We start from the raw sequence: 18759 nt of genomic DNA, 5'->3' as shown, positions 1-18759 counted from the left end.
ATCCATGTTAGTTATTGACTGTTTTTACAGAGGGAATTAATAACTGATATAGTTCAATCACTCTTTGACAGGAAAGTAACATCAAAATAATATTATGATCAAGGAGATGACGCCAGATGCACATTTAAAACTGGTTACCAATAAAGGCTTTCCTCTAGCTGAAGTAAGTTTTAAAATCAGAACTTTAGCTGAGTTCCAATATAAAAAAAGATCATAGCATCAAAATATCTATTATGCATGTGATCAATACCTGATGTACATGACTAGATGGAAGGAAGGTGGTGCAACTCAGCTTCAAATTAACTTTAGTCAAAAAGTACCTTGAATAAAAGTCTTTGGGAAAGGAAAGCAAATAGTCACATACACAGCAGTGTACAATGGCTATACCTTAAAATCCTCCAATTAAGTACATAATAACCATAAGGGAAATTCCTTTGTTGAAAGCATAAAATTTATTTAGGATCTAGTGGTTGGTTTTCCAACTCACATGTCTTGAGCCCAGTGAACAATTTAATCTATAAACACTAAACATTTTAATTTTTCAGGAATTTGGATCTGCGATGAACATGAGAGTTGATTCTTTTAAAACAAAAGACAGGATCTTGTGCTCAGTTTCACTTAGACTTCTTTTAGTGCAATTTTAGGAAGGAACCACTTCTCCTTACATTTTTAAATGTCTATCCCCCAGTAGCAGCAGATAATCTCTCAATGGGGCCAAAAGGACTTTTTTTTAAATTGCCTAACAACAAATGAAGGATTAAAATCAAGTTCTCCTGATCACATCATTTTATTGTGAACTGGGGATAGAAAAACAAACAAATTAGTATTAGAAATTTTTCCTAATACAATCCCTCATCCGCATTTGTTTTTAGATTAGGTCCCCCACAGTGTGGAAACAGGCCCTTCAGCCCAAGTCCACACCGAGCCTCCGAACAGTAACCCACCCAGACCCATTTCCCTCTGACTAATGCACCTAACACTATGGGCAATTTAGCATGGCCAATTCACCTAATCTGCACATCTTTGGACTGTGGGAGAAAGTCGGACCACCCGGAGGAAACTCACGCAGACACTGGGAGAACGTGCAAACTCCACACAGATAGCCTAAGGTTGGAATCGAATCTGGGTCCCTGGCGCTATAAGGCAGCAGTGCTAACCACTGAGTGAGGTCAAATGATATGGTTAGAGTCATAGAGATGTACAGCATGGAACAGATCCTTCGGTCCAACTTGTCCATGCCGATCAGACATCCTAACCCAATCTAGTCCCACCTGCACTCGGCCCATATCACTCCAAACCATTTCTATTCATATACCCATCCAGAGGCCTTTTAAGTGATTGTACTAGCCTCTACCGCTTCCTCTGGCAGCCCATTCCGCACATGCACCACCCTCTGATCTCTTAGATCTCTTTTATATCTTTCCCCTCTCACCCTAAACCTATGCCCTCTAGTTCCCCCACCCCAGGGAAAAGACTTGGTCTATTTACCCTATCCATTCCCCTCATAATTTTGTAAACCTCTATAAGGTCACTCCTCAGCCTACGAAGCTCCAGGGAAAACAGCCTTAGCCTATTCAACCTCTCCCTATAGCTCAAATCCTACATCCCTGGCAATATCCTTGTAAATCTTTTCTGAACCCTTTCAAATTTCATAACATCTTTCCGATAGAAAGGAGACTAGAATTGCACGCAATATTCCAAAAGTGGCCTAACCAATGTCCTGGACAGCTGCAACATGACCTCCCAACTTCTGTACTCGATACTCTGACCAATAAAGGAAAGCATACAAAACACCTTCTTCACTATCATATCTATCTGCGACTCTATTTTCAAGGAACTATGAACCTGCACTCCAAGGTCTCTTTGTTCAGCAACACTCCCCAACTTACCATTAAGTGTACAAGTCCTGCCAACATTCGCTTTCCCAAAATCCCAGAATGAAACCTGGCTAGACAAACCATTACATTATTTTTAACCATGAAGCTCAGTGATTGAACACATTCAGAAGTGCCTGCAAGTGCACTTTTAGCACAAAAAATTACTTGTTAATAACCAAAGCAAAAAAAAAGAACAATATTACACTCAACAGAAAGGTTGGAAAGATTTCAGTACAAACACCAGTAAAATGCTTCAAGTTCATACCATAAGACCATAAGACATAGGAGTGGAAGTAAGGCCATTCGGCCCATCAAGTCCACTCCGCCATTCAATCATGGCTGATGGGCATTTCAACTCCACTTACCCGCATTCTCCCCAAAACCCTTAATTCCTTGTGACATCAAGAATTTATCAGTTTCTGCCTTGAAGATATTTAGTGTCCCAGCCTCCACTGCACTCTGTGGCAATGAATTCCACAGGCCTACCACTCTCTGGCTGAAGAAATGTCTCTGCATTTCTGTTCTGAATTTACCCCCACTAATTCTAAGGCTGTGTCCACGGGTCCTAGTCTCCTCACCTAACGGAAACAATTTCCTAGCGTCCACTCTCTCCAAGCCATGTATTATCTTGTAAGTTTCTATTAGATCTCCCCTTAATCTTCTAAAGTCCAATGAATACAATCCCAGGATCCTCAACCGTTCCTCATATGTTAGACCTACCATTCCAGGGATCATCCGTGTGAATCTCCGCTGGACACGCTCCAGTGCCATTATGTCCTTCCTGAGGTGTGGGGACCAAAACTGGACACAGTACTCCAAATGGGAAGAAAGTGAGGTCTGCAGATGCTGGAGATCAGAGCTGAAAATGTGTTGCTGGAAAAGCGCAGCAGGTCAGGCAGCATCCAGGGAACAGGAGAATCGACGTTTCGGGCATAAGCCCTTCTTCAGGAATGAGGAAAGTTTGTCCAGCAGGCTAAGATAAAAGGTAGGGAGGAGGGACTTGGGGGAGGGGCGTCAGAAATGTGATAGGTGGAAAGAGGTCAAGGTGAGGGTGATAGGTCAGACTGGGGTGGGGGCGGAGAGGTCGGGAAGAAGATTGCAGGTTAGGAAGGCGGTGCTGAATTCGATGGATTTGACTGAGACAGGGTGGGGGGAGGGGAAATGAGGAAACTGGTGAAATCCGAGTTCATCCCTTGTGGTTGGAGGGTTCCTAGGCGGAAGATGCGGCGTTCTTCCTCCAACCATCGTTTTGTTGTGGTCTGACGATGGAGGAGTCCAAAGACCTGCATATCCTTGGTGGAGTGGGAGGGGGAATTGAAATGTTGAGCCACAGGGTGGTTGGGTTGGTTGGTCCGGGTGTCCCAGAGGTGTTCTCTGAAACGCTCCGCAAGTAGCCGGCCTGTCTCCCCAATATAGAGGAGGCCACATCGGGTGCAGAGGATGCAATAGATAATGTGTGTGGAGGTGCAGGTGAATCTGTGGCGGATATGGAAGTTTCCTTATGCCCAAAACGTCGATTCTCCTGTTCCCTGGATGCTGCCTGACCTGCTGCGCTTTTCCAGCAACACATTTTCTACTCCAAATGGGGCCTAACCAGAGCTTTATAAAGTCTCAGTAGCACAACAGTGCTTTTATATTCCAACCCTCTTAATCACAGACTCAACCTGCATGTTTACCTTTTGAGAATCCTCAACTAGCACTCCCAGATCCCTCTGTACTTTGGCTTTACGAATTTTCTCACTGTTTAGAAAGTAATCCATGCTTCTATACTTTTTTCCAAAGTGCAAGACCTTGCATTTGCTCACATTGAATTCCATCAGCCATTTCCTGGACCACTCCTCCAAACTGTCTAGATCCTTCTGCAGCCTCCCCACTTCCTCAGTACTACCTGCCTGTCCACCTAACTTTGTATCATCGGCAAATTTCGCTAGAATGCCCCCAGTCCCTTCATCCAGATCATTAATATATAATGTGAATAGCTGCGGCCCCAACACTGAACCCTGCGGGACACCGCTTGTCACCGGCTGCCATTCCGAAAAAGAACCTTTTATCCCAACTCTCTGCCTTCTGTCAGACAGCCAATCCTCAATCCATACCAGTAGCTCACCTCGAACACCATGGGCCCTCACCTTGCTTAGCAGCCTCCCGTGTGGCACCTTATCAAAGGCCTTTTGGAAGTCTAGGTAGACCACATCCACTGGGTTTCCCCGGTCTAACCTACTTGTCACCTCTTCAAAGAACTCCAACAAGTTTGTCAGGCACGACCTCCCCTTACTAAATCCATGTTGACTTGTTCTAATCCGACCCTGCTCTTCCAAGAATTTAGAAACCTCATCCTTAATGATGGATTCTAGAATTTTATCAACAACCGAGGTTAGGCTAATTGGCCTATAAATTTTCCATCTTTTGCCTTGATCCTTTCTTGAACAAGGGGGTTACAACAGCGATCTTTCAATCATCCGGGACTTTCCCTGACTCCAGTGACTTTTGAAAGATCTCAACTAACGCCTCCGCTATTTCCTCAGCCACCTCCCTCAGAACTCTAGGATGTAATCCATGAGGGCCAGGAGATTGATCAATTTTAAGACCTTTTAGCTTTTCTAGCACTTTCTCTTTTGTAATGGCAACCATACTCAACTCAGCCCCCTGACTCCCTTTAATTGTTGGGATATTACTCATGTCTTCCACTGTGTAGACTGATGCAAAATACTTATTAAGTTCTCCTGCTATTTCCTTAAACTATTACCATCTCTTTTATTCCAACAATACCCTCACACTTTCTGTTCAAGGTGGCACAGATGCAACTGATTTCCTTCTGGTAAATCCCTATACATTCACTAGATGCATTTCTTCAGATGGTATCACTCTTTGAAACACCTACAAGAAGCTGCAGAGTCTGCAAACTACACTCACTATTACTATAACTTCAGAGCAAACACATAGGTTCTCTAAATTCAGTTTTCATTAGTATGCCAAACATGTGCAGTATTTTGCTTTTATTTGAGTGCAAATTATCTGTTCTAATCATCCACAACTTCACTATTTTCTATCACTATTCCCCAGACTCTCTCTCTAAAAAAGCAACATCCAGCTTCTTTGAAAGTTGCTGCATTTTGCATCGCAAAAGGGATTTTCAGATTAATTTTCAGTAAATTTGTATTCGACAATTGATGAAAAATTAAGACATGATATTTTTCAACAAATCAGTTAAAAACTTAGCAAAAACACTGTCCCCAACTCAGCTCCCTCTCCCTAAAATCATGTTGTCTTCCCTCTCCTAATGCTGATACTGTCTTCTCTCCCCTTCCACAAGTGCTTTGCTGGGTTCTCTTATTTTGTTTCTTTTCATGCTGTTAAAACATGAAAGCATCAGAATGCTGGTCCTCAACCAATTACTGCACTCTTTTTCCTCCTCAAAACTTTTCTCACCCCAACTCATTTCCAAAGTACTGCCCCTAAACTTGTGTAATTGTTGATGCAGAATTTCTAATCTCATAAGATTGAGCAACACTATCAGCAGGTATCAGTTTGGAAATGCTGATTGACGTACCCTGTTTTTTGGTCAATAAGTGCAAATATGAAACACAGAAACAATTAACAACTACATTAAATAGGCACAACATTGTGGGCAAAATAAGTGATGGCATAATACTACTATTTATGATGTGGGAAAAGCTGGTACTTACCGAAGCTAATAAAATACTATTTGATTATGAAGATGATTTTGTTCAGGACTTTCAGTAATGTGAATAATAAACTAAACATTCTTTCCCACAATCATGCAAGATGCTGAGCAACAATTTCGAACTATTTTTTGTTCATTGGATGCTGCAATGGGTTCACAAAAAGCCCGCAACTATCTCTATTATTAAGTGTCTAATGCTACAAGAACACTTGTTTAGCTTCCAGTTGCTGGGACTTTTGACAATGTTTTATGACACATTATAACACAAACTCTATGTTGAACAATCTAAGTATCTAAATTAGAAACCTCTATTTAAGCTGTAGATAATATTGTAGTATTTGCAGGTTCTGACATGCAGGCAACACTTTTGAGTGAATTTCTGAAGCCTCCTTCTGATCTATACTGCTATAGAACTTATATTGGTCCAGAATTTTATGGAAAGTCAACATTAAATTTGTTGCAAATGCAAGAATAATATCAAGAACTGCGGATGCCAAAAATCTGAAGCTAAAACAGAAATTGCTGGAGAAACTCAGCAGTTCTACTGGCGGCAAAACATTGAACCATCTTCTCTCCACAGATGCTGCCGGACCTGCCAATTTTCTCCAGCAGTTTTTGATTTTGTTGCAACACAATTTATTAGTGCATGGAAAACAGTAATTTGTGGCAAGGACAAATATGCCATACTTTTAAACATACATGTTAGGAGAATTAGGCCACTTGGTCCCTCAAACTTGCTGCACATTTGATAACACCATTAGTTGCAAATCAACCCAAATTTCTAGAGCAGTTTTGTTCCTCCACTGTTTGTATTGCAAACACCATCAACATACCGATTAGTAATAAGAAGCTGATGGATTTGCATTGCAAGAATTAAACCTACTACAGAAATTTAGGGCTCATATTTCATCTGATAGATCATGTATTTAAGAAGATCCTATGCTCTTAAAATGTCATTCAACTTTAAAGGTCCAGAAAGGAAATAGGTGAAACCGTACAGTCTTACTTCTGTAAGTAATGAATGTTTTTAAGGATTTTTTTAGATTATTTTAAAAAACTGTTCCTTTAGGTTCAGAAAGGAGGAAATAAATATCTTTCTTTCCTGTACTCCTCATTTCACTTTCTGCAATTAATTTGACTCTAACTTATCCCATTTCCTTCCTCTTTCTTTTGCTTTTCAAAAAAATAAAAAATCTTAATAACATTTTTGCTTTTGTTGCCCATAACAGTCCCAGGCATCCTATTATCAACCTGTATCTCCAGCAATCTGCAGCACAAAAACACAGGGAGCTGAAGTGGAAGGAAGAAATTCCAAGTCACAGGGCAGACTGTTAGATTCCAGCAAATTCTGGGCTATCAAAAGAATCAACTGACTATGGACAATACCACAGGCAATTTACCAATAGTTTTTGATATCTTTCATCACACTACAAAGTTGCTCCTATGACAAAGTTTAAATTGTTTGTATATATAACGATACTCTGATACAATTGTTAAATTGTGTAAGCTTGAGTAGAAGTTCAAAATGCCAAGTAATGCTTTTCTAGTAACAGGCTAAATGTATCAACTCATTCATCACAGTTTATTGTCTTTTTTTTACAAAACTGATGCTTTTGTTTTAAAAAGATTGAAAATTTTTCAGTCAAATTTAACTTCTAAAGTAAATTTTGCAGTGATAAATAGCATTGAGAATATAGTGGTGTAACTATAACGTCTTTATGCATTTTATCAACATAAAAGCAAATAACTACATACTTACTTTTTGGTACATCTCCAGTGCTGGATGCAGACACAGTTCTGCTCCTGTCTTGAGATGGACTACTGTCTTCTCGTTCAATCACTGTTGAACCATCTGATCCACAAGCTGCAGATTCTAAAAGCTTAGAAAACACAGATTCAGACATTTCAGAGAACTCAGCCTCAGGGCTTTTTTCCTGTCCGTTTTGCAACTCTCCATTAAACTGTCCATAAGGGTTACTATAGGCTAAACTTTCAGCATTTAGTCCATCAACAGGACTCTCTTCTGTATTTGGACACTCATCATCATCATCATCTTCCTCTTCTTCTTCTTCTTCTTCATCACAAAGTTGATCAGGCAAAAATGGACCATTTTCAACATGTCCATTTGTTTTTGGTGATTCATCATTTTTCAGCTCTGTCCTGGTAACCACATTTTCTACTTCATCTTTTTCCACATTTTCTTTCTCTGTATCTTCCTTTTCTTCCTGATTATCAACCTCATCTAGTAAATTAATAGAACAGGAAATTATTCAAATGAAATAATGTTGACAGAACGATCATTTTTCAAAATATTTACTGTATTCATTAGGTTTTTCCTCATTGACTAAGCAAATTTAGGCCAGAAATGATAAAAAGATCAGTGAGAATAAGATATGCAAATCTGCATGTTATCTGTAAATTATGAAAATAGATGGATGTTGGAGAGAAAATGCTCATCAAAAAAAAAGATAAAACATCATACAAGCCTTTTTATAGGTTGAAATTTTACAACACAGATAGGATAAGCTGTAAGGCCGCCTTCTTTGCCTTAAGGATTTGAAATGGTAATCAATCCAAAATCGAGCAACCTATCTTTTTTTTTTACAATACATAGGGCTCAAAACAAATTTCCGAACCAAACACAGACATTTAAGCATGAGAAATTTGGCAATTCCTGCAAAGCCCATACATACTTAATCAAGGTTGCCATCTTAAGAAATATGATTAATGGAGCAAAGTTATTTTTCAGACCACCTACTGCATTCATTAGGTTGTTCCTCATCTACCACATGATCTATCTCTGTTTCTTTCAGCTCATCTATTTTCTCTCCTTTCTGGTCATTTGGTGTAACAGTTGTTAAAATCTCTTCCATCTTCTTCCTCTCTGCCTCTCTCTCCAACTCTTCTATCTCTTGCATACGTTTTTCCAGCAGCTCCGCCTGCCTCTTCTGCTTCTTTTTCAGCTTCTTCTTTTTGTTTTTAGACATTTTTCCTCCCTAAAACATTAAAAACTCATTTACTAATACACAATACTCTAAAATTGGTACAAGTAACCAATAATACATTTTAGAAAAAACAAAGCTTCATCTTAATTAATATCACATTTGCAAAATGATACTGCTCACTTGCTTCCTGATATCCTTCTTTTTTCCTCATTGTGAAACATAGAATTTTAAATACTGTGTGGTTAATTGTCCAAAAAAGTCTACAATCAACAGATTGGAAAGAATCTGAATATAGCACTATCTACTATCAGCATTTCTCATAAACTTAAGTAACAGTTGCCTTTTAAGTTGATATCGCTAATTGTTGGTCTCATGTGAAGAGACTTCAACAATACTTGTAAATTCATCAGTTTAAAAGCATTACACTAGTGATTTACTGATCTCATGTATGGCACCAGAGGTTATGTGTAATAAATTAAAAACATGCATTTTTTCAGTGCATTTTTTTTAAATCTCAAGAAATCCCATAACCAATGAAACAATGCCAATGTGTAGTCACTATTCTAAAAGGTAGAAAACATGAAAGCTAATTTGCACACAACATCCCACAAACAGCAATGTGGGAAATGATCAGACGGTTTATTTTGTTACATTGATGAACACGAAGTGAACGCCCTGCTGTTCCTCAACTAGCAACTGGATTTTTTTTGCAAACATTTGAGAGACCAAGTGCAGCTTCAGTTCAACATTTCAAACAAAGGTCTGCAATCAACTAGTGCAAAATGCCTTCATATAATTCAAATCTCTGAAGCAGGACTTTAGCCACAACCTTCTGTTGCTGATATAAGGCCACTATCACAAAGCTATAACTGACCTTCAATTAATTTCTTCCAACTGTTTTAGACTGAAACAAGATCCCTAGAATTCTTCAAAATTTCAGGGCAATTTTTATAGTAAATCTAAACAATGAATGTGACACGAGATTGTGGATGCAGTAGCAAGTTTGCCAATGATTTCTCAATATTAAAACTAATTTTAATTGTATAAAATAGACTGCCCAGAAGCATTCTGTGCTGGTAATTAGTTCATTCTGATCTATTTAGCACCAATATATTATGTAAAACCCAATTGTTTAAGAGCTGTCCACCTAGTCACATTAAGGAAGTCACAACTGGCTAGATAAAGTCAGTTTGAGATCCAGGCCTTGGAAATGAGGAATGCTCTGAACAGAATGGGGATTTAACAGGTCTCATAAATGACTTTGAACTGGCCTACAGGAAACACATGCATATAAACAGATTATATGTTAACAGAGAATAAATTAATGTTTTCCTATTTTTGTCTCTCATCTTCTTTAGTTTGCTTGTTTTTGTCAACGATACTGTTCCCCTTTTAGTAATCTCTTTCAAGATATATTGCCCAGAATTTGTAAGAGGCCGAAATTTTTATCATTCAGATATGTAGGTGTCACTGACTGGATCATAATTTATTATCCACACCTACATGTCTTGGAGAAGATGGTGGTGAGCTACTTTCTTGAATTGCTGCAGTCTTTTGGATGTGAGTGCCCACAGTGCTGTTAGTATGGGAGTCCCACAAGCTTGATCCAGTGACAGTGATCACCAAGTAAGGATGGTAAGTGACTGGAAAAAGAATTTGTAGGTATTCCTATGTATCTGCTGCCTTTATTCTTCTAGGTGGCAGCAGTCACTAGTTTGGACAGAACTGACTCAGGTACCTTAGCAAATAGCTGCAGTGCATTTTGTAGATGGTACAACCTGCTGCTACTGTGTGTTGGTGAAGGAAGTTAAAAATCACACAGTACCAGGTTATAGTCCAATGGATTTATTTGGAAGCACTATCTTTCAGAGCACTGCTCCTTCATCAGGTGGTTGTCTGAAGGGAGTGAATGTTGAAAGTAGTTGATAAGATGTCAGTCAAACAAGATGCTTTGTCCTGGACGATGTCAATCTTCTTGAGTATTGTTGGAGCTGCACACATCCAGGCAAGTGGCATGTATTCCATTACACTCCTGACTTGTCTCTTGTGGATGGTGGACAGGTATCAAGAAAACAGGAGACAAATTCTTGCTACAGGATTCTGACCTGTTCTTGTAGCCATGTATTAATATGACTGGTACAGATTCTGGTCTATGGTAGCTCCCAGGATGTTGATAGTGGGGGACTCAAGTGATGGTAATGCCATTGAATGTCAAGGGCCAATGGTTAGATTCTCTCTTGTTGGAGATAGAGACTGCCTGACACTTAGGTGACATGAATGTTACTTGCTAATCGTCAAGCAAAACTGGATACGGTCCAGATCTTCTGTATTTGGAGATGCTCTGCTTCATTTTCTGTGGAATTGTGAATGGAGCTGAACACTGTGTAATCATTTCAAAATATCCTTATTTCTGACTTAGGATAGTCAGAGGCCATTGATAAAGCAATTGTAGATGATTAGTTCAAAGATCATCTCCTGAGTAACTCCTGCAGAGATACCCTAGGGCTGAGAGGACAGACCTCCAACAAATACAACCATTAATGCCCTTTAATTAGGCTTTCTCCTTCCCTTTTATTCCAAAAGTCTTTATGCAATAGAAGTACAAATTAATGACCATGCATAGATGGCAATGAGGTATTCAGGACCTGCTGAATAATGAAGCCAGCAGTGTACCTCCTTAACCCAAACCGAAGGATTGAGAAAGCAAGAGGAATGATAGAAAAAGCAACAGAGTGAGTTAAGGTGACATCAGATGGAAGGACAGAAATAAAGGAAAAGAAAAATGTTGACTGACAGAAAAAAATACAGTGAAGAAGGTTATCCAAGATTACAAAGGAATCTTGATCAATTGGGATGAGGAGTGGTAGATGGAGTTTAATTTGAATAAATGTAATGCATTTTGGTAAAGCAAACAAGAGGCAGGAAGTATATGATAGAGCCCTGGGTGGTGGTGTTGTTCAGAGAGACCAAGGGGTTCAAGTACACAGCTCTTTGAAAGTTGTGTCACAGGTAGACAAAGTAGTTACGATGGCTTTTAGCACACTTGCCTTCATTGTTGAGACTATTCAGTACAGGAACAAAAACAAAAAATGCTGGAAAATCTCAGCAAATATGGCAGCCTCTGTGGAGAGAATTCAGTGTTAATGTTTTGGGTCCAGTGACCCTTCTTCAGAACTCCAGTTCCAAAGAAGGGCCATGAGACCTGAAACATTTGATTTCTCTCCACACATGCTGCTAGATCTGCTGAGATTTTCCAGCAATTTCTGATTCCAGATTCTGCAGTTCTTTCGGTTTTTCATTTAAGTAGAGAAGTTAGGATGTCATCTTGAAGTTATACAAGCTGTTAGTGAGGACACTTTTGGTGTGCTGTGTATAGTTCTATTCACCCTGCTATAGGAAGGATATTAAAAAATTGGAGAGGGTTCAGAAATTATTAACAAGGATGTTGCCAGGAATGGAGGGTTCGACTTACAGGGAGACGGTGAATAGGCTGGGACATTTTCACTGGAGCGTAAGAGGCTGAAAAGTGACGTTATAGAGGTTTATAAAATCATAAGGGGCATAGTAGTGGACTCACCATCATTATGGGCATTTAAATGGTCACTGGATAAACATAGGATGATAATGGAATAGTGTACGTTCGATGGGCTTCAGATTGTTTTCACAGGTCGGTGCAACATTGAGGACAAAAGGGCCTGTATTGCGCTGTAATGTTCTATGTTCTATAGGTGAGGTGAATAGCAAAAGTCTTTTCCTGAGGGTAGGCAAGTTCAAAACCAGGGGGCATATTTTTTAAGATGAGAGGAGAAAGACTTAAAAGGGACCTGGGAGGCAATTATTTCACATAGAGGGTGATTTGTACATGAAATGAAATGCCAGAGGAAGTGATAGATACAGGTACAGTTCCAACATTTAAAAGACATTTGGACAAGTACATGAATAGTAAAGGTTTAGAGGGATATGCGCCAAATGCAGGCAAGTGGGACTAGTTGAGTTTGGAAAATTTGGTCAGCGTGGATGAGTTGGACTGAAGGGTCTGCTTTCATGCTATATAATTCTATGATAATGACTCTCTGACAAAAGGAAAAGAAATGCTTAAAATGCAAAAATATTACAATGCAATTAAACTCATCATTGCTTTGCAATAATTCTGGACCCACTTTATATTTTATATCAGAACACACTGACTCAGATTTTGCTCAAATAAATAACAGTAAGATAATCAATGGTCACTTCTATTGAGAGATAAATAAAAAGAAAACCTTTGAGGCACAACTTTAACTCATCTGTAATCTATATTACTCAGATATAAAACCGGGCCTCTGGAATATGCACACACAGTTAAGTGCAGAGATCCAGACATTTCTAGCAGAGGTTCTACAAAGTGCGTACCATTTAGTATTTGAAGATGAATTTTGCATTGAAATAGTTGCAATAACATGAAACGACCATTCTTGTATTAATTCCCCATGAAAGAGGGCTGAATAAGTTAGTGCATTCAGGAGCGAGTGCATTTTTACACTGTGTGATAACTGATAATTACTGTCGAGCAACCTTGTTGGCCCATACAAAATAATCATTTGGTAGTACAGAACTTGAATACTGCCGAAAAAGATGTTTTGTCAAAGTTTTTTGTCCTGCACTCATCAGAATATTTCTCAAGAATACCAGTTCAAGAGGAAAACCACTACATACTCCATGACAGATGCAAGCATTGCCATGGAGAATAAGTCCATTAATACTGATTGATAGTTAAGAGCCATGCTTGTATAAATTTAAAACTAGTCAGATTGATTCTAACTGATCAACGAATTGCCCTGAGAAATGAACCAAACTGTCACTTATTTTGTTGAGTTGAAAGGTGTGTACATGCTTTTTCTTCCCCTCTCTGCCAAGAACAGGACCCTGTGTATTTATGTGTATAGCTTCCAGTACACACAATGTACCACAGTGCAAGCCCAATTGACAGTCCTAAATTATCTGTCAGCGACATTCTTCATACATTCAGGATTATTCTGAAAATGCTAACCAATTGCAGAATCGTACCTAATGTCAGACACTGTGTTGCAATCTTTGCCAGCACAAATAGGTTGAATACAGTTAGTATCTTGTTCATTATAAACAGCAAATATGCTGTTTGATACAATCCACCAGTCTTTATGATGTATGGGCCTACGTATGGGCAGCATGGTGGCTCAGTAGTTAGCACTGCTGCCTCACAGCACCAGGGACCCGGGTTCGATTCCAACCTCAGACGACTGCCTGTGTGGAGTTTGCACATTGTCCCCGTTCTGTGTGGGTTTCCTCCAGGTACTCTGGTGTCCTCCCGCAGTCCAAAGATGTGCAAGTTAGGTGAACTGGCCATGCTAAATTGTCTGCAGTGTTCAGGGATGTGTAGGTTAGGTGCATTAGTCAGGGGAAATGTAGAGTTATAGGGTAGGGGAATTGGTCTGGGTGGGATACTCTTTGGAGGATCAGTGTGGACTTGTTGGGCTAAATAGCTTATTTCCACACTATAGGGATTCTATGTAAACTGGCATCACATAAGCATTGAAATTCTTACATCACATTACTCATTTGTGTGATACGCAGAAAGCCTTTAATGTCTTGTCAGCAGCATCCCATTAGTGGTGAACACCATTCATAGCTATTGCATTGTAGTGGCATAAAAGGGCCAGTTTCAACTGTTGACCAAAGTTGAGATACTTTATCTTTCAAGGTTAGTCTAACAAAGACAGAGCACATTTTCAGGACCAAGAGTAACTGACTTCAGACCTTTCATGACTGCATGGTATACAGAGAGAAATTATTTCATCAAGGTAGGCACTCATGCAGGATGGCTTTGATGCATTCTGTTTCAGCATCAGGGCTATACGGTAAACATATTGCTAAGGGACCATTAAAAAAAATTGCCAATAAAGTCATTCTTACAATGCAGGAATCCTATAACATACGATATGACCAATGAAAGCAGGTTTACAGCAGACATTAGTAGAGAAATGAGAGTCGACAGTGTGGTGCTAGAGAAGCACAGCAGGTCAGGCAACATCTGAGGAGCAGGAGAATCAACGTTTTGATCAAAAGCCTTATTCCTGATGAAGGGTTTTTGTCTAAAACGTCGATTCTCCTGCTCCTCAGATGCTGCCTGACCTGGTATGCTTTTCCAGCACCACATTCTTGACTCAAATCTCCAGCATCTGCAGTCCTCACTTTTGCCTAGTGGTAGAGAAATTCCTGGCCAAATTCTCAACTACGAAATCGAGACAAGGAAGCTCATTTGTTTGCTCCACTTTAATACTTAAAAGTACAAGATGGAGCCCATTAAAACACACAATGAAATTTTCACATGCAGCTATGGATTCAAATATTGCAACAACATTATCTACTCAATGGAAATATGCAAGTGTCAGGGAGATTAGATATCATTCTATTGAAGGCACATTTCTCACGGAATCCTATGAAAATAATTGCTAGCACTGGGTCTAGTGGGGGCCCTCTCTCTCTTATGACAACACCAGCTAGTTGGGTAACATGGTGTTATTGAAACGGAACTCACCCGCATGAGTTGCTGAGTCAATCAGCACTCTCCTCTGACGAAATATAAATGTTGGCTTTCCCTTTGAATTGGTATGCTTGCAAAATGTCCTGGTGTGTGCAATCTGAAAGCTTTGACAAAATGTGTTTTTTTGCAGCAATAAAATAATTTCATAGGTAAAGAGTCTTATTCTCTTTAAAACTTATTTGGTCCCCTTTTTTGTCCCTACCCTCCCCATTAATTTCAAATAAAGTGTGTTTCCCAATCATTATTTCATTTATTGTTAAAAATTTCAACCTACTTATACTTCCTGATCTGGACTCTGCGTGACTCAGTAAGGAATTATCAAATTAACAGCATATTAAACAAATCGGTCACCACTCAACGTGAAGGTTTTCGCTGAGTCATTCTCCTGTGTATTCTCGGCATTTTCACTGCATATTAGTAAGTTATTCTTAGCTCCGATTCCATTTCATTATAATGCAATATTTAAACTGGCGGTTTTGCCATATTTTCACTCTTGGGAACCAACAATCACATGTCAAGCCTATGGGCTTCAAGATTCCCAATATGCAGAAACACTAAATGTCGATCTAGAAGCCGAACAAACCTACTGCCTGGATGTATGCAAAGATGAACACAGTATCATTTCAATCAGCTCCTAGACTTATTTTGTAATAATGCTTTCCTCAACTCGATTATTGTCCCTTCTATTGCTGGTCCTCTTTCTAGATCCCTGACAGCGGGTGTTCCACAGAAATTACAAGCACATACAGTCACCCTGGTTCTAGATTTCCTTAGTAGATAGTACCATCACCTTGGAGTCCAATTGATTTAGCTCCAAGCTTCATGACAGACTTGAGCATATACTGCTAGCCAATATTTGAAATCAATACATGGTGTGTGCTGAATTGTAAGGAGAGAGAAGCAGGACACATATACAAATGCCAGAAAAATATATTTGTATTTGTGCAGACACCTATGTATGATGCATGCATAATGGAGTCAAGTGAGAGAAAGGAGGACAGAATTGTAATTTTTCCTACAAAATGAATGAGCGAAAGAGTTGGAGAATGCAAAAGCGAGAGAGAGAATGCAAGAGCAAAAGAATGCAACAGCAAGCAAGGCAGCGCAGGAAAAAGTGAGCCACGGAAAGAGTACCAGAGTGAGAGATTACAAGAGAGGGAACACAAGTGCATGCAAGCAACAGAGAGCGTGTGAGAGAATGCGGGTGACAGGCAGAGCGCGAGAGAATGCGGGTGACAGGGAGAGCGCGAGAGAACGCGAGCGAGAGAGAGCGCGAGAGAACGCGAGCGAGAGAGAGCGCGAGAGAACGCGAGCGAGAGAGAGCGCGAGAGAACGCGAGCGAGAGAGAGCGCGAGAGAACGCAAGCGAGAGAGAGCACGAGAGAACGCAAGCGAGAGAGAGCGCGAGAGAACGCAAGCGAGAGAGAGCGCGAGAGAACGCAAGCGAGAGAGAGCGCGAGAGAACGCAAGCGAGAGAGAGCGCGAGAGAACGCAAGCGAGAGAGAGCGCGAGAGAACGCAAGCGAGAGAATGCGAGCGACAGAGAGAGCGCGAGAGAATGCGAGCGCGAGAGAATGCGAGCGACAGAGAACGCGAGAGAATGCGAGCGACAGAGAACGCGAGAGAATGCGAGCGAGAGAGAGCGCGAGAGAATGCGCGTGACAGGGAGAGAGCACGAGAGCATGCGGGCGACAGAAAGAGCCCGAGAGAATGTGAGCGACAGAGAGTGCACGAGAGAATGCAAATGACAGAGAGAGCACGAGAGAATGTGAGTGACAGAGAAAGCGTGAGAGAATGCGAACGACAGAGTGCAAGGGAACTTGAGTGACAGAGGGAGTGCAAGGGAACTTGAGTGACAGAGGGAGTGCAAGGGAACTTGAGTGACAGAGGGAGTGCAAGGGAACTTGAGTGACAGAGGGAGTGCAAGGGAACTTGAGTGACAGAGGGAGCGCGTGAGGGGGCGAGCGGCGGAGAGCGCGCGAGAGACTGTGAGCGGCGGAGAGCGCGCGAGAGACTGTGAGCGGCGGAGAGCGCGCGTGAGGGGGCGAGCGGCGGAGAGCGCGCGTGAGGGGGCGAGCGGCGGAGAGCGCGCGTGAGGGGGCGAGCGGCGGAGAGCGCGCGTGAGGGGGCGAGCGGCGGAGAGCGCGCGTGAGGGGGCGAGCGGCGGAGAGCGCGCGTGAGGGGGCGAGCGGCGGAGAGCGCGCGTGAGGGGGCGAGCGGCGGAGAGCGCGCGTGAGGGGGCGAGCGGCGGAGAGCGCGCGTGAGGGGGCGAGCGGCGGAGAGCGCGCGTGAGGGGGCGAGCGGCGGAGAGCGCGCGTGAGGGGGCGAGCGGCGGAGAGCGCGCGTGAGGGGGCGAGCGGCGGAGAGCGCGCGTGAGGGGGCGAGCGGCGGAGAGCGCGCGTGAGGGGGCGAGCGGCGGAGAGCGCGCGTGAGGGGGCGAGCGGCGGAGAGCGCGCGTGAGGGGGCGAGCGGCGGAGAGCGCGCGTGAGGGGGCGAGCGGCGGAGAGCGCGCGTGAGGGGGCGAGCGGCGGAGAGCGCGCGTGAGGGGGCGAGCGGCGGAGAGCGCGCGTGAGGGGGCGAGCGGCGGAGAGCGCGCGTGAGGGGGCGAGCGGCGGAGAGCGCGCGTGAGGGGGCGAGCGGCGGAAAGCGCGCGTGAGGGGGCGAGCGGCGGAGAGCGCGCGTGAGGGGGCGAGCGGCGGAGAGCGCGCGTGAGGGGGCGAGCGGCGGAGAGCGCGCGTGAGGGGGCGAGCGGCGGAGAGCGCGCGTGAGGGGGCGAGCGGCGGAGAGCGCGCGTGAGGGGGCGAGCGGCGGAGAGCGCGCGTGAGGGGGCGAGCGGCGGAGAGCGCGCGTGAGGGGGCGAGCGGCGGAGAGCGCGCGTGAGGGGGCGAGCGGCGGAGAGCGCGCGTGAGGGGGCGAGCGGCGGAGAGCGCGCGTGAGGGGGCGAGCGGCGGAGAGCGCGCGTGAGGGGGCGAGCGGCGGAGAGCGCGCGTGAGGGGGCGAGCGGCGGAGAGCGCGCGTGAGGGGGCGAGCGGCGGAGAGCGCGCGTGAGGGGGCGAGCGGCGGAGAGCGCGCGTGAGGGGGCGAGCGGCGGAGAGCGCGCGTGAGGGGGCGAGCGGAGGAGAGCGCGCGTGAGGGGGCGAGCGGAGGAGAGCGCGCGCGAGGAGGCGAGCGACAGAGAAAACGCGTGAAAAGGCGAGCGACAGAGATAGCGCGAGAGCATGCGAGCGACCGAGAGGGCGCAGAGGGTGTGCAGGAGCATGCGAGCGGGAGAACATGCGAGCGACAGAGAAGGCACAGAGTGACAAAGGAGGCGCCAGAGCATGCAAGCGACAGAGATCGCGCGAGCATGGAAGCGACAGAGAAGGTGCAAGAGCATGCGAGCGACAAAGAAGGTATAGAGTGACAGAGAGTGCGCGGGAGCATGCGAGCATGGGAGTACAAGATATTGTGGGCGACAGAGCGCGCGAGAGCATTCGGGCGACAGAGAACGCGATATAATGTGGGCGACAGAGATCGCGAGAGCATGGGAGCAAGAGAGCGCGAGAGGATGTGAGTGACAGAGACAGCGCAACAGACTGCGAGCAACCGACAGAGCGCGAGGGAATACAAACGACACAGAGATCGTGTGAGAATGCGAGCGACAGAGAAAGTGAGAGAGACCGTGGGCAACAGGGAGAAGGCGAGAGCATGTG

At 43.4% G+C, this 18759-nt stretch overlaps 1 protein-coding gene across 6 annotated transcripts in view; it reads right to left on the bottom strand.

Moving 5' to 3' along the window:
* The window catches only part of srpk2 (SRSF protein kinase 2), a 217367-nt gene that overhangs the window by 32869 nt on the left and 165739 nt on the right, over window positions 1-18759 (bottom strand). For 5 of the 6 annotated variants that reach the window (XM_043713864.2, XM_087999496.1, XM_087999498.1 and 2 more), the window contains 2 exons: window positions 8321-8558; window positions 7322-7804 (listed from right to left, as the gene is read on the bottom strand). In XM_043713864.2, coding sequence (XP_043569799.2) covers window positions 7322-7804; window positions 8321-8558 — 721 coding nt within the window. The remainder of the gene's footprint in view (window positions 1-7321; window positions 7805-8320; window positions 8559-18759) is intronic. The other variant, XM_087999497.1, reaches the window with a different exon arrangement.

This window comes from Chiloscyllium plagiosum, unplaced genomic scaffold, assembly GCF_037043375.1.
Source record: "Chiloscyllium plagiosum isolate Xiang-an unplaced genomic scaffold, Cpla_swu_hap1 HiC_scaffold_23, whole genome shotgun sequence".
NCBI classification, from domain to species: Eukaryota; Metazoa; Chordata; class Chondrichthyes; order Orectolobiformes; family Hemiscylliidae; genus Chiloscyllium; species Chiloscyllium plagiosum.
The sequence above is the reverse complement of the archived record's forward strand: the minus strand, read 5'-3'. Positions and strand labels throughout refer to the sequence as shown.